The sequence below is a fragment of the Eublepharis macularius genome, chromosome 9 (genome assembly GCF_028583425.1).
Source record: "Eublepharis macularius isolate TG4126 chromosome 9, MPM_Emac_v1.0, whole genome shotgun sequence".
Lineage (NCBI taxonomy): Eukaryota > Metazoa > Chordata > Lepidosauria > Squamata > Eublepharidae > Eublepharis > Eublepharis macularius.
In genome coordinates, this window is record NC_072798.1 from 34,282,362 (window position 1) to 34,305,690 (window position 23,329).

The following is a 23,329-nucleotide window of genomic DNA, read 5'->3' on the forward strand; positions in this document are numbered from 1 at the left end:
GAAACAAATTACCAGGCAACAGCAGCATTGCCCTTTCAAACATTTGTGTCTCAGTAAAGGAGAGGATGAGGGGCAGGGCCCTTTTAAGGGCAATTTTGGCCTTTGAGGGAGAACTCATCTAGGCCAGGCCCACCTACCACTCAAGTTTCATGACTGACCCAGCTTCAACTGCTTATTATTGTTCAACAGCAGCCACCCCATGAAGGCCAACATGGTGTAGAGGTTAGAATTTCGGACTGAGAGACCAGGGTTTAAATCCCCAGGCTACTACGGAAACTCACTGGGTGACCTTGGGCTAGTCATACACACACTAATCTACTCATAAGTTGTTTTGGGTCCCCATTGTGGAAAAAAGCTAGGGTCAAAATGAAGTAAATAAACAACAAATGTAGCTGAATAAATATATAATAAAATATAACTCAAAATGGTGGGTAAAACATGGGTGGGTGGGTGAGTGTGAAGAAGAGAAAGAAGCAGGGAATGGTGAGGCTATGAAGGTTGCCGGAGGAGAAGGAATACAGAGGGAAATTAGGTGCCCCCCCAAGTCCTTGTGGGTTCCTTACCACACACCTGGGATTCGCTCAGTGGCTGGCACTGTGCAACTCAGCCAGACTTTTCCCAGGGAGAGGCTGCCAGAGTAGAGAAAGAGGGTAAAGGTAGGTTGGCTGGTGGGTGGAAGAGAGAGGAGGCTCAAAAGGGCGAGAGCCAACAGGCACTTTCAGGGAAGTGGAAGGATATAGCGTGGGTGGCAAATACAAGATGACCCCTGCACGTCCTTGCAGTTACTACATATATCTATGAATAATGTAAGTAAAATAAGTAAGTCATAGTAAACTGGATGGCTTATATGGATTTTAAAAAGGTGTACATTATGAAGTTCCACCAAGTTCATTTACATAAAGTTGTAAATAACCCCTCTCAAAACACACAGTCAGTTGAGGAATGACCGTACTCCAGAAACACGGAATGTTGAAAGGCAATGAAAAACTAGTCTGCAGTTCTCTCTGAATTACAACGGACCTGTAGGCATCACCTGGAGAAAATAGCTGCCTTGGAAGGTGGACTCCATGGCATTATCCCTCTTTGGGGTCTCTCCCCAATACACACAGTCCAGGCTTCACCCTCAAATCTCCAGGTATTTCCCAACTCTGAGTTGACAACCTTAGCCCTAGGAAACCGAAACTGTTACATAGATCCAGAGGAGTTAACCGTAGTAGCACAATAGAAAAGAGTCCAGTAGCACCTTTTAAGACTAACCAACTTTACTGTAGCATAAGGTTTCGAGAAGCACCGTTCTCTTCATCAGATGCATGAAACCGTTACGGAATCCTTGAAGGAACGATAGGCCAGGGGTCAGTTCCAAACCATGTATTCAGAAACTAGGATGCATGCCGCTTTCAAAAGCTCTGCAGTCAGGAGTCTTCCGCCCGGCTCCAGCAACGGATCTCCGGGAACTACCCTCTCGCTTCTTTCCCCAAAGCCAGTACCTGGCAATCGAGGCACTCGGCACTCGGTTACAGTTTGGCGTCTCTATCTCTCTGAACCAGTCTGAGCTGCTCGGTGCTCGATTGGTTCGCCTCAGCCACCGAGAACAGGCGGGTGTCTCTTCCCCACGCCAAGATGGCGGCCGTTGGTAGCGGTGAGGTGGTGTGAAGCTACCACCCCCCCTTTCGCTGCGGGGCGTAGACACCGCTTGAAGGGGGGGGGAGAGTATCCGTTCTTCATCGGCCGCCTTTACACATATCAGTACCCCGAGGCGGAGCGGCGTGTTGAAGTCCGCCTGGGTGAGAGAGCGAGTAGGGTACGAGGGAGCAGGGCGGTTAACGGCCGTGCCAGTTCAAACAGAGGCGGCGGGAAGGAGGGGACCCGTGCGGTGTCCCCGCACCTTAAGGGGGCTGGTGCGCATGCGCTCTGTGTGTGATGTGTGGGCGCTCCAGGGCGAGCCGGGTCTCCCTGCAGAGGGCGTTTGTGAGCTGCTGGTCGAGGTACAATAGACAGGCGTGGAAGAAACTGGGCATCAGCTGCAGGCAAGAAAACACTCGGGTTATTTTCTGCTGGCTCCATTATTTTCTGCCTACTGGGACAGTCACGTCGAGGGTTCTTTTCTTTACAGAAAGTGATAAACATGATCTTCCAATAATTGCCTCACTGCTCGCAATCAGTGGGGGGGGTGTCACATCAACATTACCAAAACAAAGGGAACTCTGATTTTTTTTGAAGCGACTTTTATGGAACCAGTAAGTTTGGGAGGGGGTGTAGTTCAGTGGTACAGCACCAGCTTTAAATACAGAAAATTCCAGGTTCACTCTGCAGTGTCTCCACTTTTTATTTTTTAAACTTCATTTCTACCTTGCCTTTCTCCCCAGTGGGGACCCACGGTGGCTTACATCATTCTTCTCTCCACCATTTTTTCCCTCAACAAGCCCTGTGAGGTAGGTTAGGTTGAGAGTTTGTGACTGGCCCAGGGTCTCTTAATGAGCTTCCATGGCAGAGTAGGAATTCAAACAGGGGTCTCCCAGATTGTCACTCTGACCACTAGATGACATGAAAGACCTCTGCCTGAGCCTCGGGGAAGCTGTCTCCAGGCAGAGAAAATAACACCAACTTCAGTAGTCTAGTTACCTAGTATGAGGCAGCTTCATGTGGTGTCTCTTTGGTGTTATGAAAGTATGCTAAGAGATACCTGTTGTAAAGAGTTCTGTTTTGTGCTCTAGATAAAAACTCCAAGGAAGTGGTGATGCTATGGTGACTTGATTTATGGAGCAGCAGTGCTTTGTAATAAGTGGGAATGTTGGTTATTCTTTGCAATATTTTAAAATAAGGAGAGCTATACTCTTCTAAGCCTGTTGACTTAAAAGAAGCTGTAACTCAGTTTAGGATGGCACTGTTGTAAACCAATTTCACTTACTGTATGGACATGCACCAATGCCAAAGTTACTAAGGGAATAACAGAAATGGAATTTTCCTTTTCTAATCATGTATACCTTCCCAGAAAAGAAAATCTCAAGATTTACTCTGTTTGTGGCATTGTAGTTATTGTGGGCAGCCCCTTACAAAATTAAGAGTAAATGTTATGGTGGCCTTAGTGCTTTTGAAACCTCATTCTCCCACACACCATACCTGTTAATAGTAATTGCTGTAGTGTTTGTGGATGTTCTGATGGGTTAACAGTCTCAGAGTTATTGTTGTGAAGGAACTGTTGTGTGAATGTAATAAGAATAAATTGGTGGATATGACATGTTAAAGAGATCATTGAAAGTCATCAGAGTACTCAGCATGAAAGCATTCTTTTACAGTTCTCAGTACTACAGGTGATGGATGCAACAGTAGCAATTCAGAGATGCACCACTCAAGTAATTCTAAGGGCAACTTTTATGCCTTCATTGACTAGTAGGGCTACAAAACTATGTTAACTACAGAACACCACTTTTTGTCATAGATTTCCTCTTATGTACATATGTAGCCCAAAACTATGTATATTTACTCTGAAGTGAATGATAGGTTCAGTGGGTTTTACTCCCAAGTAAGAGTGAATGGAATTGCAATCTTAACAAGACTGTGAACAGATTCTGCATAAAATGCTACAGTTTGTGTAAAAATGTCAGAATCTAAACATTTCCCTCTAATTATTTATTCCTTTTCGGAATGGCATTTCTTTGGTGAAAAGCAGGATATAAATCTTTTAATGAATAAAGGCTATAGAATGCCTGGCTTATTACTCTTTTAACTAGCTAATCAATTAATTGACTAAGGTGCCTTTTTTGAAATGTTGAATTATGTCTCAGATAGCTGAGACTGCTACTCATTATTAGAAGGAAAATAATTTTTAATGTTTTCTTCGCGTGTGTGTGAACAGTAATATGCCAACATCATAATAGCCTTTAAAAGTAAAGTATGGTTTTAATATGCAGTTCTACCAATTGAAATTTTCCCTAATTACTTATAGTAAATCCTGAAACAATTAAAACTGCAGTCTTCGATCACTTACTTGGGAGTAAACTCATTGAATAATATGAGGCTTGCTTGAAACATGCATAGGTATGCACTGCAAATCAACTAAATGTTTTTCCTTTTTCCCCTTTTAATTTGGTACAAGGGTTTTGATCTGCTTTATATCTTAATCATTTAAACCTGCTAAAATTGATAATTCCTTTTGTGCCAAAGTATTATAGCTGCCAAAATAATTATTTGTGTTAGCTATGTTATTGTATCATAAACGTATGTAATATCTTCTGCTTAAATTGTTTTAAGTTGCTGGTTTGTGATATCTATAACTGTAAAACTACAGTTTTAAAACAGCCTTTGTTGTAAAACAGCCAATTTGCCAAGTCCGTATGTACATGCCAGTAGCCTTTCTGTCCTATCTTTCTTTTATTTGGTTAAAAAATATTGCTAAAAACTTGGTGCTTATTTAAAAAATAGTGATGGTCAGCTGTTTTAAAAATCCACTCGGCAGCACTAGCAAGGTTGTAGGATTGTGGCTAGTGTATTCTTTCTTAGGGGTAGACTTTCCAGGTGTCACTTCTCTGTCACCCTGATCTCATATTATTAGATCACATTCCACAGATGTTCACTGAGCCACATGTGCACCTGTCTAAGTAGTGGTGTGAATGATCAGCTTGAACAGCACCCATCACTGGGGGAAGTGGGGAGAGGAGGCTGATTATGCTAACCATCTATTAAAGATGTGTAGATCTTCTGAAGAAATTTGAATTGGAGAATTTTCCAATGCCATAACTAAAGCATCATCTGATTTACTATGTTTAATTATGACTTATATTTAATAAATGTTTTTAAAGTACTCTGCGTTAAGTTTAGGTCCCAATAGCAACAAATCCCTGAAATATTTAGTAAAGGGGGGAATTTAGTGTGATCAAATATTATATTCAGACAAATTCAAAGTTTATGAGGAAATTGTTTGTATTACAATAATATAAAAAAACTAAAGACATAGCACATGCTTCCCTTGTATTGTTTAAATTTAAACTATGAAGGCACTGAAAATTGTTGATACAGTCAAAGAACTGTGTTTTTTGCACATGACTTTCTCTCATTGGATAAAAGCAATACCATGGAAATATATTCTACTGAAACTGTTGGGGTTTCAAGACTTGAAGTGCCACAGCCCGATTGTGCATGAACTTTCACAGAAGTAACAGTGAAACTCAGTTATGTCATTAGGGAATAGGATGTGATGCTTTGAATTTCTTTGAAATTATTGAGTTTGTTTTGTTTATTGACTGTGTTCAAAGTGTTTATAGACTTTGGTACTCTGGGAAAATCCAGCTGCAGTTAAACACATTTTCTAATGCCCCATTGTTTTTTAAAGCAGTTCACATTTTCCCATTAGAAATCCTTACCTTTGACTGGATAATGTTCTTGGTTTGTAATATTATTGTTCTGCTTTTGATATAAATTAATTGTTAACTGTTATAAAAGGGAGCCAAGTGAGTGTATGGAAGGGTAGAGTTTGGTGGAATTTCACTGAAAAGGACCTTAATTACCATTTTTCAATTACATTGGCAACTCTAAACTTTTGTAGCTTACAAAAGTGTCTAGGAAGACATGGTATGAAATGGAGCAGTTATAAGATGCTGGTTTCCAAGTCATTACACTCTGGTTGAACTTCTTTCACAAAAAATGCTGTCACAAAGAACATACGTTTAAAACTAAGATTAAAAGCATGTCAGTTTTAGCAAAGCGCTTGCCGTTATAGAATTTGTGATTAAATTGTTGCTGCTTCAGTTCTTTGATCTTGTGATTGCGAAAATTGGATCTTGGTTTTGCAATTTCCTTTTTGTGTATTATCATCTCAAGAAATTTGTTGCTTAAATTACTGAAATCGATCACACAAGCTCTGTAGCCTGACTGATATGCTATGCTCATTCTGATTTTGGTAATCCCAGTCTCTAGTTCTTTGCTCATTCAAGGTCTCATATTTATTGCAGCAACCTATACTGTACTTTTAAGATTTTTTTTTTATGGACTGTTATCAGTTTACATATAATCTGCTTTTAGAAAGGCAGACTATAAATACAGTAAATAAAACACAATTACAGCCATCAGCTATGGGAAGTTTCTAACTCACTCTTTTTTTTGGTCCCATGTCTCAACAACAAATTGACATGACAAAGTATAGCAAATGGAGTTTTTTCCATCTCTTATATCCATGCTAGGCAGAGCTCTGCTGGTTGCATCAAGGCTGCTGTTAAAGGCATGGGAGTAGGGCCAGTAGCAAAAAAGGATGGCAGTCCCAGCTATGGGATAAAGAGCACCACGAGTATGTACATTTGTTTCCTTTCCTAACGTAGAGTTGCTAGGTTGATATCCTGAGAACTTCCATGTTACTTTTTCAGGCCTGTTATTACCCTTCCTCCAAAAAAGGATGCTATTATAGCCTCTTTTGCTTCATTGCTCATCCTCTACCCCTGCTTGCTGTAGGGCAAAACGAGTCCTCCTTGTTCAAGCACACAGGAGGTGAGGGTTGGTGACAGGAGTGGCTTAGAAGAAGTTGGTGTCCTCCATTGCAGTTTTGGAATTCTTTGCAATCCACTTACCTTCTCCATAGCTAAAGAGCCTTACTATGCATCAGGACTAGTTCTGCTGGGTTGCTGCTTGTGCCTGGTTGTCTATGCAAGATCTGCTCTTCTGCTTATAACTGGGAGTAAGGACTTACCTTTTCTGCCTGTGTGCAAACAGGGCTTCTAAGCTACCTTTGTTTTCTTAGTAAATCTGCCATAAATAGCAGTCGTTTCAAATTATCGGTATGCTGCTGAACATGCTATTGTGATAATTCTTTAGGTAAGATGGAAGATTATTCTCTGTGAATTGTACCCAAAATATCTTCTGATTATATTTTAATTACTAAAGTAACTGACAACTGGAATTTGTTGATTTAGTATACATGCATTATTTATACATTACATTACTGTTGGTGGGCACAAATGAAACTTCCCTGTCCTAAGAGCACAAATTGATTTACATATTATGGCTGCTGCTTGTAAATGCATTTAAAAGTGGAAGGCTAATTTGCTGTTCATAAGGGGTAGAGAGGGGAGAATGAAAAATCAATTACATCCAGGAGCTGAATCTCTTAAAATATCGTGAGACTCAAATTCAAAAATGCTTACTGAGAGAATGCATGCCTGTCATGCAGTTGATATCTGTTGATTTTGTGAGGCAGAGTGAATTCTCCCATAACTTAAATGGCCCCTCTTACCTATACTAGCATCATATATTTTTTTGCTAGAATCAGCCAGGTGGAGGAAATCTTGAACATTTGAGGTGACAAAGGCTGGAAATGCTGCAGAGGCCCTGGGGAAAGGACTGCTTCTTTCAGCCTTCTCTCTTCCTCTTCCTCCCACTACTCTTTCCTTTTCTCCTCACCAATTCTCTTCTGTAAGATAGCACTCAGTATCTGGGAGGGAATATAAGACAGATGTCTGCTGTTGCCACCCAACCAGTAGCAAGTAGAGCTTGTCAGCTTTGTACATCAAATGAAAGAGGGGAATCCTTGGGACACTGCCCTGAATTCCTTGAAAGAAGGGCAAGATTTTAAAAATGGCATGGATAGATTGCATATAGCAGATAGTAAGCGGGATTCTTCTCATCAATCATCCACTTTCATCCTAGAATGAAATACTTTCAACCTGTTTCAGCCCCTTCTCAACATACATATCCTTTGTTTAAAGGATGCTTAATACTAGTTCTCTTAAGTTCCTGCAATGTTACAAAACCCAAAACAAGTCTTACAATAACTCCAAAGTCACTTTCATTGTGCCTTATTACATAACATACTAATCAACTTGAAATTAGTGGAATAGGGGCTTGATTGCCATCTTAGAAAAACATTCCTCCCCTGATTTCCAACTGAAATCTGCTAAAACAAACTACCCTGGAATTTAGTATTTTTCTCCAAGGCTGATCACAAAACCACCCACAAGGCAGCACACTTCCTCCTCCTCCTCCTCCTCCTCCTCCTCCCCATTTCATCTTCATTCAGGTCCTTTCTTCGTTTTGACTCCACTTTATGGGAGGGTTATTCTCATTCTCTGTTTCTTAGACCTTGTCCTGTAGACGGGAACGGGGGAAAGAGCCCAGGCGTGGCAACACATTCCCAAGCCCCTGCAGGACCGCCATGGCTTATGATGACTCCAAGAAAAAAGAAGGTAGGATTGTTTCATAATCAAAGAGGTGTTACAAAGAACATACCATCCCAAGCATTTGGAGTGAGAGAATAAGAAAGAAAGCCAGTGTCCTGCATGGATTGGATTTCTGCAGCATTCCAGATCCCGCCCCCCCTTTCAGAGATTTGAGCAAACCAGGATTAGAACATGAGTCTCACAAATAGTAGTTCAGAGTGCTGAATAACTGCTGGGCTTGCCCACACACAGCACTTTTTACTCAGCTCCATTGAGCAAGGATTCTGGATTGAATCCAGATCTACACAGCACAATTCTGATCCCTATTCTCTTAATCTTTACTGTTCCATGATCCCTGGGAAGAAGCTAGCAGTGTAATCCTTTGCAGTTACTCCAGTCTAAACCCATTGAAATTAGTGGCCATAGACTGAAGAATCTCAGCAAAGAATGCACGGTAAGAATAAGAATAAAAGCAGCCTTCCACATGGCAGTTATAAAGCACAGTATTATAATATAACTTCTTTTGTTTTTGTGCTTGCCTTGTTTTGTGTATCACATTTTTGTTTGACTAGTATTATTTTCTTATGTGTTAGCAAATAATTAGTTTATTTTCTAACAGTTGCACTTCTTCCTTCAGATTGTTTAGAAAGTGACCAGACTGATGGTGTGGGATTGGTAGCAGGGAGAACCCAGCGAGAGAAGAAACGCTCCTACAAGGATCTGCTTCGGGAAGAGGAGGAGATAGCTGCTCAGGTCAGGAAGAATTCAAAGAAGAGGCTGAAGGTGAGACTGAACAGGGGAAACTTGCCATTCTTGCTTCACAAAAAAGGCATCATCATCATCAAGAATGTGTGATGCAGCGTTTAGAAAATCAGTGCATTGGACTGCTTTTTACATGCATGTTTTTTTCTTTAAAATTGAATGTGTGTGTGTGTGAAGTGCCATCAAGACACAGCTGACTTATGGCCTCCCCATGAGTAAAGGCAAGAGACAAACTGAGGTGGTTTGCAATTGTGTAGCAAACCATGGCCTTCCTTAGTGGGACCCCATCCATGTACTAATCAGGGCTGACCCTGCTTAGCTTCTGAGATCTGACAGAATTGGGTTACCGTGGGCCATCCAGGTCAGGGCTTCACAATAATACAGTTATTAATAGAAAAATGAATACAGGCTAAGTTCAGTTATAATCATTTATAACTAGAGCAAATAGAATGAATTGGAGCTGAGAAATGCCTGGCTGAATCAGTTTGAGAGCGGTCCTATCCAGCATTCTGCCTCCAACTATAGTCAGCCTGGTGCCTCTGGGGGCTTGCAAATAGGACAGTATGAACATCCCTGTCTCCTGCTATTTGGCCCCAGTTTCTGCTGCTCATATATTACTAGTTAAAAGGTGCCATTTAGCTGTAATAGCTTATGGATGTGACTGATCCTCTAATCTTCTCTTAAATTCATTTAAACTACTGGTAGCCACTGTACTTTGTTTAGTGTGTAATTTTGAAACCATGAAGAGAATAGCACTCTCAGGTTGTAGACAGTACACATCTTGCTATTTCACCATTGCGAGAAGATGTGGGCCTTTTCAGTTTAGTAAAATGATCTTCCCTTTCTTTAGAATCAGGAGGAGGCTGATGTGATCTCTAATTTCCTGTTTAGCTTTCAGAAGTCTTGTTTGCTGAGCTTATATTGTAAAGGTGGCTAAAACCTCTCACAAATAAGAAACTGAGTGATCATCTTAGTGGTGTTTTTAATGGCTACATTGGGGGTTAGTAGAATGCAAAGTGAAACATGGTTGTCTTCCTGATTCTACATATAGCCTGAAAAAAATCTCAGGTGTGTGACTTACCTCATTCAACTCCTTGGGGATGTTTCACTGAAAGATTTTCACAAAACATTCTCCTTTGAGCTGAAATTTCTGCTATCAGTCCAGACATGATTATTTTCATTGTTGCATTTAATTTTTTTCTTCTGTGGGGAAATGTTATTTTCTTTTGTAGAGGGAGAGAAGGAAATTCTACTGTCTCTTGACAGTATATTTTCCAAAGATAATATACAGGCCACCTTCAGTTTCAAAGCAAAGAAACGCTATTTCGTAGAGAACGTGTTTACTAGCATATGTGTATTTCAGAATAATCTCTATCAGAAGCAAGTTTTCCCTCATTACCTTGCTCTTTTCTATCTGTTTTTTGTGGCAGGAGAGTGACCTCTTCTTACTGGGGACAGAGTCTCACAAGAAGAAGAGCAAGCACTCCTCCAATGAGTACTATTACAGAGGTAAGGGTAGAAACTGTAGCAAGAGCCACGAGGAAGGAACATATGGGACACCGCAAGTTCTCTTGTACAGTCAGACTATTGGTCTATTTAGCTTAGCCATTTTCTCCTCTGACTGGCAGCAGCGCTCCAGGTTTCTAGCAAAGGAAGATCATTCCAGCTCTTGCTACCTAAGATCCTTTAGGTAGACTTGCCAGGGATTCAATGTGAGAACTTCTACTTATAAAGCATGTACCACTGAGCCACAGCACTTCCCTAAATGGCGAGATAGTAAATGTTTCACAAGTTTTGGTGGTCTTTTAAGGTTCAGTCAGTGTGAATGGTACTTCATGAAGTGTTAAGTAAAACAGCAATTTTTCAGAACACCTTTGTATTGAAAAGAATTGTGGGGTAAAAAAGTGGAGAAAGGGCACATACTTTAATAAATCATATGTTCAGTTGAGTTTTATTTGCAGTGTGAAAGAGAATAAAGTTTGGCTGTCAACCAGTTAAAGGCATTTTGGATGCTTTCATTTGTCTTCTAACCAACTGATTGATTATTGGAATATAAACCAATTTGCATATATGGAGGTCTTTTGAGATATTAAGTAAAGAATGATAGGACTTATAACCTTATTGCTAAACAGGAGAACTATATTTTTTATTTTTCTGCATAGTGGGCCCAAAGTGGATTATAAAAGTGGACTTGCATATTTACATAACTATTAAAACCTGTTAGGGAATTCTACCCTGCAAAGTCTGCTCTTCCCTCTAAGGTTCGGATCTTGTGATGTAAAAAGATTCTCAAGGCAAGGCAATTGGCAAAGTAGAACAAAGTTCATTAGGATGGCTACTCGATGTAGACCAGCTTGGCTAGACTGTGTACCTGATGCCGTTTCAGCTTTAGTTTTATACAATTCAATATGATAATGAGCATCATCAGTTTACATGTCACAGGGTTCTCAGTTTGAGGTCATTAAGAGATATCAGGTATAGCAATACAGCAGCTGCAGATTATATAATGCATATCAACATTGGTCAAGCTGATGAACAGAACATGTGTAAGCATCTTAGATAAGAGATACAGTAAGGCTGGGTACGTTCAGGAGTGGACCATCCTTTCTAGGAAGAGGCTATCTAGTACTGTACTGGTTATCACACACTAAGCAGAGAACAAGCCTGGTCAACAGAAGCACATAGGAAGAAAGGTCAAAGAAGGGAGAAGCGAGTTCCTACTGGGCTCACCATAAGGGCAATACTATATATCATAAAGGGGGTATTTAATATTCCCTAACAAAACCATAAGCCATAGCACAACATTTTTCTTAATAAATAGCATCCCACAACTAAATCCATGGAAGCATCAGTAAAGTCAGATATCATAATTTGTCAAAAGCTCTTCAGTATCATACTTTTATATACTCTGTGTAACATGGTTGTAGTGGGGATAGGCATCTCATATGAAGCTGCCTTATAGTGAATCAGACCATGTTAGATCAAGGTCAGCATTGTATTGTCGAAGGCTTTCACGGCCGGAGAACGATGGTTGTTGGGGGTTTTCCGGGCTGTATTGCCGTGGTCTTGGCATTGTAGTTCCTGACGTTTTCGCCAGCAGCTGGGGAAACGTCAGGAACTACAATGCCAAGACCACGGCAATACAGCCCGGAAAACCCCCAACAACCAAGGTCAGCATTGTCTACTCAGACAGGCAGTGGCTCTCCAGGGACTGGGGCAGAGGCCTTTTGTATCATCTACAGCCTGATCCTTACTAGAGATGCCAGGGATTGGACCTGGGATCCTCTTCATGCCAAGCAGATGCTCTACCACTGAGTCATAGCCTCTCAATCTCCTCCATTGGTGTCCCATTCCAGACTGTTGGAGCAGCAGCTGAGAATACCCTAGAGCAGTTCTCCAGAGATCGAACCTCTCTGGAGGGAGGGCACAGAAAGAAGAAGCTGGAAGGAGAAGCAGTATTCATGCACTAGCTCATATACAGAGAGGTGCTTCTTCAAATGTGGTACCAGACCATGAAGGGCTTTCAGGATCAAAGCAAGCACCTTAAATTGGATCTGGAAACAAATCAGCAGCCAGTGTAACCATTCTAAAACAGGCATAATGAGATGGAAAATATGTGTTTTAAGATAAAGTTGGGCTGCTTTGCAATGAATGGTTGCAAGGTTGTCTTTAAGAGCAGGCCCTTGTGAAGTGCATTGAAGTAATCCAAACTTGAGATTACAACAGCATGGATAAGTGTGGCCCTATCAACTTATTTTAGGTAGAGAGTTAATCTGATGTAATTAAATGAAGACACTTATAGGAACATCTGTGACTTGTCTATCCAGTGGTAGACCTGGGTCAAAATGTGCCCTTGAGCTCTTCACTGTCTGCTTAGAAGAGGGCTGGTCCATCCATCAAAGGTCAGTAACGCATCTCCTTCCAAACTCTCAGCTTTTCCAGCCATCATCAACTCCATCTTGCAGGGATTCAGCTTCAGTTTATTCCTTTTGACTCACTTTACCGTAGCACCTAGTATGCAGACAGCTACTTCTGGAAGCATAGTTTGTGACAGAGAGAGCTGCAAAAATATAGATCATGCAGCACTATAGATGATCATATTCAGTGGTCTAACGTGTTAAAATAGTGGAAAGAATAGTACCCTGATGTGGTGTAGTGGTTGGAGAGTTGGACTAGAATATAAGTGAATCCTCACTGTGCGGTGGAAACTTGCTGGGTGCTTTTGGGCCAATCACACACTCTCAGCCTAACCTATCTCACAGGGTTGTTGTGAGGACAAATGGAGGAGAAAAGAATGATGCAAACTGCTACTGGTCCCCATTGGGGAGAAAGGCAGGGTATAAAAGAAGTATAAATAAATTAATGTCACACATCCACTTGTAAGGAACCAATAATTCCCTATGTCTAACCCAGACAAGAATGATTAAAACCACTAAAAAGACAATCCCTTCACATCTATTCTGCTCTCCAAATGATTTAACCAATAGAGTTTTCATGGCTTTACTAGCTACAGATAGATTCTGTAGAATTAACAAGGAGACATTGCCTTTATCTGTAAACATCCATCACTAGAGCAACTAATGCTGTCCATTCCAAAGCCAAATTAAAATGGGTCATTATATTTATGTAATATCTTCCTTTTGTTCCAAATAGCAGTAGTACTTTAGAACAAAAATGCTCTCTGAAATGAAATGTTTCATTTTTTAGCCCCATCTCTTAAAATTGCCCCCCACTGATTCATCAACTAAACCTGCCAGCCTTGGTAAAGGGGGATTAGCAACCAATTGCTCCAGGACCAAATCCCTGCAAAGGATCACTCCTAAAGCCTCTCAGCTGACCTGTAGGTGATGAGATGTTTGATATTGGGTATGCAATATATCTTCTTTAATCATTCTCCTCTCGATGCTTTCAGATCTTTCTCCTTTTGAGTCATCACTGCCTTTGGAGCCATCTTCAAAAAAGAGGAAAAAAATAGAGTCTAGTTCACTCTCAGCTGATACTGCCATGGATCTACTTAAGTCTATCACCTCACCTTTGGCTGCAGGCTCTAAGACTTCTAAAAGGACGACTGAAAAGTCATCTCATTCTTCACTCACTGCTTCTGGATATTCAGAGACGAAGAAAGAGCATCATAAAAAAAAGCCAAGTGGAGGCAGTAGTGATCTACCCTTGGATGATGGTACTTTACACAAGTCCAAAAAGATGAAGCCACCTTATGTGAACACTGAAACATTGACCTTGCGTGAACCTGATGGCTTGAAGATGAAACTCATCCTTTCACCAAAGGAGAAGGGAGGAAACACAGTAGAAGAGCCCTTTCCACACCCAGCACCACCAGCAATTAAAAAATCCTCTAAAAAGTCATCTCGGGATGAACAAGGATCATTCCTCCCAAGTCATGATATGCACGGCTTTCTGAAATCCTCTCGAAAGAAGCACAAACCACTGCCAGACTCACATCCCCCTCCAGTCGCTGAGAGCTTTGGCCCAGACACTCCTCTTTTCCCAGAAGGCCAGAGCAGTGAGTTTGAGCTTCTAGGCCTGGAACCACCACTAGAATCAGGTTCATCCTCTGGAGGTGAGCTGGAAGCTGGCGAGCTGGTGATTGATGACTCGTACCGTGAGATAAAGAAGAAGAAGAAATCAAAGAAGAGTAAAAAGAAAAAGGACAAGGAGAAGCACAAGGAAAAGAAGCACTCCAAGTCTAAGAAAAGTTCCGGGCTGTCGTCTTCCCTGGTAGTAGCAGAAGTAACAATGCCACTGCCAGTTTCTCCAACCAGCCCACAGTTTGCTGTTCCTATTCCACCACCACCTCCCCCTCTCCTGCCACCCCCACCCCCACCCCCACCACCTCCTGTTTTTCACACGGATGGCCAGAGTGATAAGAAGAAGAAGAAAGAAGAAAAAGAGAAGGTAGAGAAATCAGAAAAAGAAAAGGTAAAGATCAGCCACTGAGCAAATTGGTATATGCTTATGACAACTAAGTAGTTGTTTTACTAGAAGGCCAAGCCTGTTTTTTTAGCCCCAGACCTGTAGTTAGAATTCACTATTTATTTCAAGAAACTTCAGTGACTAAAACATTTTGCCACTGCTTTATTAAAAATAATACCTTTCAAAATATGATATAGAAATTACAGAGAGCCAGAAATACTCCATGCTGGAAAAGTGCCCATTAGGTGTTTAATATTAAAGCAGCAGAAGCAAACCACTAGCAACTTGTGAAGGTGGACACTAGGAAAATATTATCCAGGTATTTATATAAGAACTACAGTCTGTTTTTAAATATATATCAGTATCAGTTTCTTTTTCTCTCCTCTGTGGTTAGCCAAAGAAGAAGAATATGTCTGCCTACCAAGTATTCTGTAAGGAATATCGAGTGAACATTGTTGCTGAACATCCAGGGATAGGTAATAAGAGAACAACTCTGTAAGGCTGTGTTTTGCTTCCCTTTTTTCCTGCCTTTAAACTCTTGGAATGTGTTTGTGCTGATCCAAGTCCTTTGGGCTATTTAAAGCTAAAGTACCCAGCACAGATTTGTGGCATTCTGGACATCACAAAACACAAGCACTAGCTATAGGAAAGATTTGTTTTGGGATCTGAGACAGCTGTGTCTCCATCTGAGATAGCTGATCTGGTCATTAAGCCCCTTTCAAAATAGCAGGTACCATGCAGTCTTAATAGTCTTTTTAATAAAATGTGGGTGGAAAGATTTATTCCCTTATTTGGTACAAGAATGCATTATACAGAAGAACTAGGCAAAAATGGTATAAATGGTAACCAAATAAAGATGCCTTTGTCTGCTGCCTAGCTAAAACAGAATTACTAAATAGTATCTCACAAACTTGCACCTTCAATTATTCATGCTGCTTTGAAGAACGCAAAATGGAACTGATCCACATGGCTTTGATAATCTCTAGACACAGAAGTAGTTCAATTTCTTCTACCTAGCCTCTGTAGGTAGAGTTCAGCAAAGAGAGAGCTCTTGTTCTATCTGTTTTTAAAATCTAGATAAACTGGTAAAAAGTCAGACCTCCAGGTCCCTGGGTTAGTTAGAGCTGGGCAAATATAAATTACATTATACACTAAGTAGACATTTAACTTTACCTCTACTAAGAAACAAAGTTACTAGCATTTATGTTGGAAATATCAAGAGAGCAGACAGTATGCAAACTTGTGGACTAGGGATGTTGGGGTGGGGCGGTGGACACACCTGATATGATTATAAAGGAAATTCCCTATATGCACACATGAGATGAACCTCTTTGCTGACTTCCAGGATAGAATTTTGCCCCTTTAAAATGGATGACACAATTATCAAGCTGTACTTTTATAAGCCTTGTTGATCACTAGCTCATTTTCTGTTTTTGTGTTAACAAACAACACATATTTTATTTGGACCTTTTTTAGCATTGCTTTTCAGACTTACAATGTGAATCTTATACAGGAAATGGAAGAACTTGTTTAGTATATGACCAGATTTAGGATGGTTCCATCTAGGTTCAAAGTTAGGTATTGTGTGTAAACAAAGTATATTCAGCCTGCATTCTGCAAACTGTTAGATTCCTGTCTCCTAGTGGAATTCCCTCTTTCCCTTATTTGTAATATTTTAAGGCTTGTAAACAGGAAAAAATATGTAGACCTGGCTCATTCCATCTTTATGTAGCCTTCTCTACATATTTTTTGGAAAATCTGTTTCTGTTCTGAAACTTTTACCTTCTCTAATTTTTTGCTAGATTTTGGAGAGCTGAGCAAAAAGCTGGCAGAAGTTTGGAAACAGCTGCCAGAGAAGGATAAGCTGGTAAATATGAGAAGTTTCCATAAAAATTATACATGTAATGAGTTGCCTTGCTCCTGGCGTGTTGCCACTGTGGTATTCACTTTCATTCTTCTCTCACTCTCTCACACACACTCTCTCTCTCTCTCACACACACACACCCAAAGAGTTTGCATATTGCTCTCTGGTGCATGAGTGTGCATTATTCTGTAATATTTGTAAATAATGTATTATGTAATATTTGTCATCTGTTCATGAAAAATTAAATAGTTGTTCATTCCACACCTCTGAGTCTGGACAGCTGGTGTGAAATTTTTAAACGTGTTTTGTGTTCTTTATTTTTTCAGGTTTGGAAGCAGAAGGCTCAGTATTTGCAGCACAAGCAGAATAAAGCAGAGGCAACAACAGTTAAGAGAAAAGCAACCTCATCAGAGGGTGCCCCTAAACTGAAAGGTAATATCAAAGGCTGCTTCCACGCAAGGTTTTTTTCTTCATGGAACACAACATGCTCCCACATTTTCGGGGGAGCTTCTGAATGGTATCATGTTCATTCCAAGCACAATTGGTGGGGCTCCTGTGTCTTTCTTATTTGGATCAAAGGGAAAATGAACTTTGATATATAAAGAGTGAAATCCTAAACAGGTCTACTCAGAATCCTACTCAGGTCTATTCAATGGGGCTTACTTCTTGGAAAGTGTTCTTAGGTTTGCACTGATAATGTACTTTGAGATAAGGAAGAAATGCAGGGTGGCTTTGAGGATACTCTACTTCAACCAATCTAGGGAGGGGGCAGAGCTAAGCTCTGCCTTGAAACACACAGTGTTAAGCTGTGCAAAAAAGAGGGGTGGGAAGAAATACGAAGCTCTGTGATTTTTAAGGAAGCTTAGCTCTGCATTTCCTCCTGTCCCCATTTTTAAAAGCCTTTTTGGGCTTTTTACGTGTTCCCAGTTGACCCATGTTGAAACTTTAACTGTTGCTCAGCTAGAAGGAGGCCTGACATGACGTAGGGATGGTGACAGCAATGAGAGGTGTGCAATTCGGTATTCTGATTAGGTTAAAGTTACCGAATCAGGGCCGTTTCGGTAATTTCGGTAATACCGAATCAGAGATCGCTGAATCGATTCAGGATGATTCGGGTTGATTCGGCAATCCAAGAATTTGCTAGCCATTTGTATTTCCTCCAGGTTTCCGGGAGCCGGGGGGGGGGGGGCATTTTCTGTCTGAATCAAACCAAACTTGGTGGAGACCTTCTCCTAACTCTCCTCTAACTACCCCCCCCCCCAAGTTTCAGAAAGATTGGACTTTGGAGGGCCATGTTATGCCCCCCCCAAAGAAGGTGCCCCCATCCTTGTACACTCTCCATGGTTCTCTATGGGGAAAAACAAGTCATCTTTTTAGGTGGCTTGGGGTGGCATTTTGCAAGCAAAATGAATCCAACTTTCAGGGGACCTGCTCCCACCTGTCCTCCCACCCTCCAAGTTTCAGGCAGATTCCACTTTTGGGGGGGGGGCTATTTTATGGCCTCCCAAAGAAGGTGCCCCTATCCACCTCCACTCCACTATTCCCTATCGGGGAAATAAGAGAGGCTTGTCTGGCTAGGGGAGGCATTTTGCATGCAAAATGCCCCCAACCTTCGGGGGGGGGGGCTATTCCCTATGGGGGAAATACAAACGGAGAAAGGGGGGCTAAGAGCAGGATCTTTGGAAGGCCATAAAATGCCCCCCCCCCAAGTGGGATCAGCTTGGGCCTTGGTGGAGGGTGGGAGGACAGGTGGGAGATGGGCCCCTGAAGGTAGAAAACTGTTTAGACATATAGTGTAATATGTCTGCTTCTAGTGTATTTATTTCATTTACATTCAATCTTTCTTCCATTATGGAATTTGCAGCTTCTCTAACAGGTGTGCTATCACCCCATAAGAAGTCCCCGTCTAGCACTGTAATGTTATCTTCTTCACCTGTGAAAGTTCCCGAAACAGATCCTATTGATGTTGCTGCACATCTACAGCTTCTGGGAGAATCTCTGAGCCTCATTGGCCACAGACTACAGGAGACTGAAGTAGGTGCATGAGCTTTTATTGACTAATGGAGCTATTTTATTTATACCAGTATAAGCTTCGTACTCATCAGGAATCGTAGGGATAATGGAAATAAATAATTGGGATATCCCCACCTCTCCTTATAGGATACTGTTAATTGTTTCAGTCTATTCAATTTCCTCTCCCCTCTCTGTTTTCTTTAAAAAAAAACAACTGACAATTGCTGTTAGTATTTCAAGAACAGCAAGCAAGCTCAGCCCTCTTCAGGCCATGGAGAGTGGATCATTTTTTAGAGATAGTTCTTCCACATACCTAGCGCCTTTGTGATAGATACCCAAGGTTGCTATTAGGCAGAACAATGAGGAACTGCTGTGGAGAGAAAGTTAAATGAAATTCTCCTCAAACTTCAACTTCTCTATCCAGGATACTGTCAGTTGTTAGGGGCTTGATCAAGCTAATTTCTCCATCTCCTCCACCCCCTGGCCAGCTGACTGCTTGCAATATCCCATGGGTCTTACTCATTCCTCATCTGGCTGTTTGTGGAAAGTGTTTTCCCATTTAAAAACTTAATTTTTTGCACACCCTGGGAATTCCCTGAGCATACAGAAACACCGTCTTTGCAGGTGAACATGATTTACTGCTTTCATGACAAGCATTTAACTATGAAGTTGGTTACTAGAAGGAAAAGTCGGGGCATATAAAATAATAAACAATTTGGACACGGACACACACACACCCATCTCTCAGGAACTTAAACCTGCTAACTTCCCTTGTCTTTCTGCTTTGTTTTCCTTTGACTGGCATTCAACATTATCTTGCTCATGATGACTTTGTAAAGAGCAGTTACGAGCCTTTTAAAGAAGCCTGTAAGTGAATATGTGTTGACTCTAAGGCAGAGAATGATTGACACTTGGACTGTTCTCTTCACTAATCTTTCATTCACCTTCTTAGGGAATGGTGGCTGTATCAGGAAGCCTGTCGGTGCTCCTGGATTCAATTATCTGTGCCTTGGGCCCTTTAGCATGTCTAACTTCCCAGCTTCCTGAGCTCAATGGATGCCCTAAACATGTTTTGGTGAGTTTTGTGTGATAGTGGCTATTTTCCTGGGGAAAAAATGAATTAGAAAATTTTTCTGATGCCCTAAATAGATGCCAACTTCGATCCAGTATGTTTTTATGTCAACAAAATTTTAAAAGAATTTATTGACTTCATTCATAGTACATCTTTCTCACAGACACAAAGTTCCAATAACAGCAAATACTTTAACTAAAATACTTGATTGGAGAAAGGGGTGTGTGTGAGATAAATAAGGTTTAACGTTATATTCAAGGAAATGCAAAGTTTTTGTAGAAAATATTTTTATTGGAATAATACTTGTAAAAATTAAAGACAGTATCACACTTATTTCTCTTATATTGTTTAAATTTAAGGGGAGGAAACAAAAACACAGGAATATGTTAATAAATGGAATCAGCTTTCCTAAGCTCAGAAATGGCTGCTGCAGGGAGGTGAAAGTGAGGGAGATCCACAGTCCTTGCACCAGTGAATCACTGGATCTGTCCCATTGTATGTTGTTAAGAGACTGCATTTCCCTTCATTCACTTGTTCTGCCTAAAGCCTGTTTGTTTTATAATCTACTGGATTAAGTCAGTGTGTTACTTGTTTTTCTTCTTTCCAGTCAAACACATTGGACAACATTGCCTATATAATGCCTGGACTCTGACAGGAAGGGATCATGGGATGTGACCTGCTGCCATGAAACTAGTGTGTGTGCATAATGCAGTTATATTGGCATTCTTCAACGAGGTCAAACATGTAAAGTTTTATTTTCAATCTGTAATGCATAAGACAAAATTGTTAGCCATTTCACTTGGTTTTAGGAACAGTTGTGAAACTTAATTTGAGTGAATCCATGTTTTCTCCCGAGTGCTTATATAATGTCTAGAGTTAGGTCTTTTGATACATCAACCTTAATTTGGACGAAATAAATAAATGAAATGGGTTTTATTTGGAAACATCAAATTAAACGAGTGTTACAGATAAAACTAAAAAAAATGTTTTAGATATAAATATTTTCCTCTCTGAGGGAGGTAAATTGGATAGATAGGGGGATTGTTTGAGGAGTTGGCCTGCAAGTTGTTTATGCTGGGAAAGAATGCTGTTTTTTCTTGAGGGCTTGTGCTGGCACCAGTAAACCTCAGCTTCTTCATTAAATCCCCCAAATATTGGGGGGAGGAGGGACAGAATAATGAATGAGATGTTCTCACATTATTTGAGGAAAGTAGGAGTTTTGGTGTATATGAGTAGCAGATCTTGGTGGAAACATAAACGGCTTTTTCCCAGATTGTGTATTGTCTGCCAACTTCAGTATTTAGGAACACTTATCACCAGCAGTAAATGGACAAGGTCCTCTTCTCACGGTGCTGCTGTACATGTTTTAGAGGTAATGAGTGATTAAGATGAAATGTAAGGGCTTATTGCTGAGAGACATTGATTGGACAGATCCTACATACCAGACACAAGGGTCAGTGTTCTGAGTGCCTGATTCTCTTTGGGGAAGCACTTCATTTGCACACATAGTACTAAGTGTTGCATTCTTATTGTGTATTTGCATTTTCATATATTGTATGTAGTAGATTAATTTATATTGTATATTTCTGTATATAACTGTAATTTTTTTAAAAAGCTTTTCTTCCGCCAATAGTGTAGGGAAACATGAGCTTGCTGTTGTCATGTAAATGCTGTATAGGATCAGGCCTAGAATCAAAATGGAGGCGATAGTAGCGATCGGATTTTTGTGATCAGTGGAAAACAATGGTGTAAAACCTTCTATTCTGCCCTGAGTCCCCTTATTACTTGTAATGTCGAGATCTTGCAGTGGCAAAAAGGTGAATAATTTTGTTTCCAGGATTTAATTCCATAATTTCTTTCCACACACCTAGGACTGAACTGTTCTTTATTAGATTGACTGACTTGGTTCAAAGAAACATTCAAGTAAAAGTGTTTACATGATTTTTTCCATACTATATGGTAGCATTTAGATAACTGAAGATCTCCTTTTCTGGTTTTTCTCCTGAGTAAGCCAGGACAGGCTAGGTATAATAGGTGCTATTCTATAAATTAACCTGTGTGATGGTGGCTAATGTCTTCATTGCCACAGAGTATATTCAGATCTTGGTATTTATCTGAACAGTGCTTCCAACAGCATTTAAGAGGAGGAAAGAATTTTGATGCATTTCTTTGAAGCTCAACAATTGTCAGAAGCTTTATTTCAAGAGACACATAATACCTAGTCTTATGATTCCACATTTTAATCATGGAGAGCAATGTTAGTTCTCCATACATAAATACACAGATCTCATATTAAACAGAGGGGCAGTCTGCTTCAGTTTTGCCATCTGCACTATGGCAAACTTGAAGTTTTTTAAACAGAGAAAAAAAACCCTTTTCATGTACTCTTATTTAAAATTTGTAGATATTTGTATAATCTCTATCTTGTGATATTTGTTGCTAGAGAGCTTTAGACTGAGGCTCTAGCGGGTTTTTTTTACATTTGTTATTTCCTACCATGTAGTCCAAATTGTCTTGTACAGATTTTTTGCTAATGTATATAAACTTTTTAAGAACTTGAACCTTGTGTCTTGATTTATTTTGGATTTCTTTTTTTTGCCCTGATATACCATCACTACTCCTCCTTTTGCATTCAGCCAGTGACAGAGTCCCTATTCATTTTTCTCTCCATCTGCACAGTTCTCTATTACTTCCTAAATTCTTCACTGCGAATCCAACATGAAATAGCCTTTAACCATACCTCTGTTTTCATTCATTTTACCACAAATTTCTATCAGTTGTAAAACAGGAACAATTGCTATGAAAACTCAATTATTGTAACTGGCTCTTTATAGAACTTCTATTACAATCTATTTGACTTTGAGGTTAGTAAGCAGCAATTCCTGAACTGAGCCCAAAAATGTTTTATAATGGGAATACATTGATGCCATGGTTCCAATAGTTTTAGATTCAGAGTCCTAAATTTTCTGGTTCTAAGACTTGATTCACTAAATACTACAGAACATATGTGTACATGTGTGTAATTTCTCACTCCAGCTTGATACCACAAAATTCAATACTTCAACATTCTTAGATGCTTCCTTACAGTGTAATGACATAAGTTTCAGGGAGATTTTAAAACTGAAAAACCTGTTCCTAAATGTTTCAGCATACCAGATAAACCACAGCTTGTATGTTCTGTTTTGAAAGAATTAACAAATGGCATTTTTGAAGATAAGGGCGGGGGGGGGGGGGTTGCACATTATCTTATATGGATGATTAAAAATGGGAAACATGGAGTCAAATACTTAGGGAAATTGCAATATTCTGTGTTCTGTCTTGTCCATTAAATGAAATTGTACATGAAATCATTCCTTCAGTAAATTTATTGTTGATTTCTAATTATGATTATGTAAAAAGGAATTCTCAGGTTTTTCTAGCTAAGCAGTTCTGCTTTAGGCTTTGTAATTTGAAGATTTCCTGATCCGCATAGCCCAGGAGAGCCTGATCTGGCAGATCTCGGAAGCTAAGCAGGGTCAGCCTTGGTTAGTAATTGGATGGGAGACC

General features: G+C 40.3%; 1 protein-coding gene across 2 annotated transcripts; it reads left to right on the forward strand.

Moving 5' to 3' along the window:
* The first annotated feature begins 1,564 nt into the window (after positions 1-1,564).
* Positions 1,565-22,344, forward strand: HMGXB4 (HMG-box containing 4). 2 transcript variants are annotated; one of them, XM_054989257.1, is made up of 11 exons: positions 1,708-1,784; positions 8,063-8,168; positions 8,779-8,924; positions 10,334-10,412; positions 13,816-14,840; positions 15,229-15,310; positions 16,637-16,701; positions 17,025-17,130; positions 18,563-18,732; positions 19,664-19,786; positions 20,391-22,344. In XM_054989257.1, the coding sequence occupies exons 2-11, from the start codon at positions 8,138-8,140 to the stop codon at positions 20,433-20,435; spliced, it is 1,872 nt and encodes a 623-aa protein (XP_054845232.1). In that variant the 5' UTR covers positions 1,708-1,784; positions 8,063-8,137; the 3' UTR covers positions 20,436-22,344. The 2 variants fall into 2 exon arrangements, with proteins under 2 accessions (XP_054845233.1, XP_054845232.1); XM_054989258.1 differs by lacking the exon at positions 8,063-8,168 and having other exon boundaries at positions 1,565-1,784.
* Positions 22,345-23,329: the final 985 nt, after the last annotated feature.

Coding starts and splice junctions, on each gene's coding strand:
- HMGXB4 (XM_054989257.1), top strand. CDS start 8,138: ATGGCTTATGATGACTCCAAGAAAAAAGAAG. Junction 18,733..19,663: donor ACAGACTACAGGAGACTGAA/GTAGGTGCATGA, acceptor TCACCTTCTTAG/GGAATGGTGGCTGTATCAGG. Junction 19,787..20,390: donor GATGCCCTAAACATGTTTTG/GTGAGTTTTGTG, acceptor TCTTCTTTCCAG/TCAAACACATTGGACAACAT.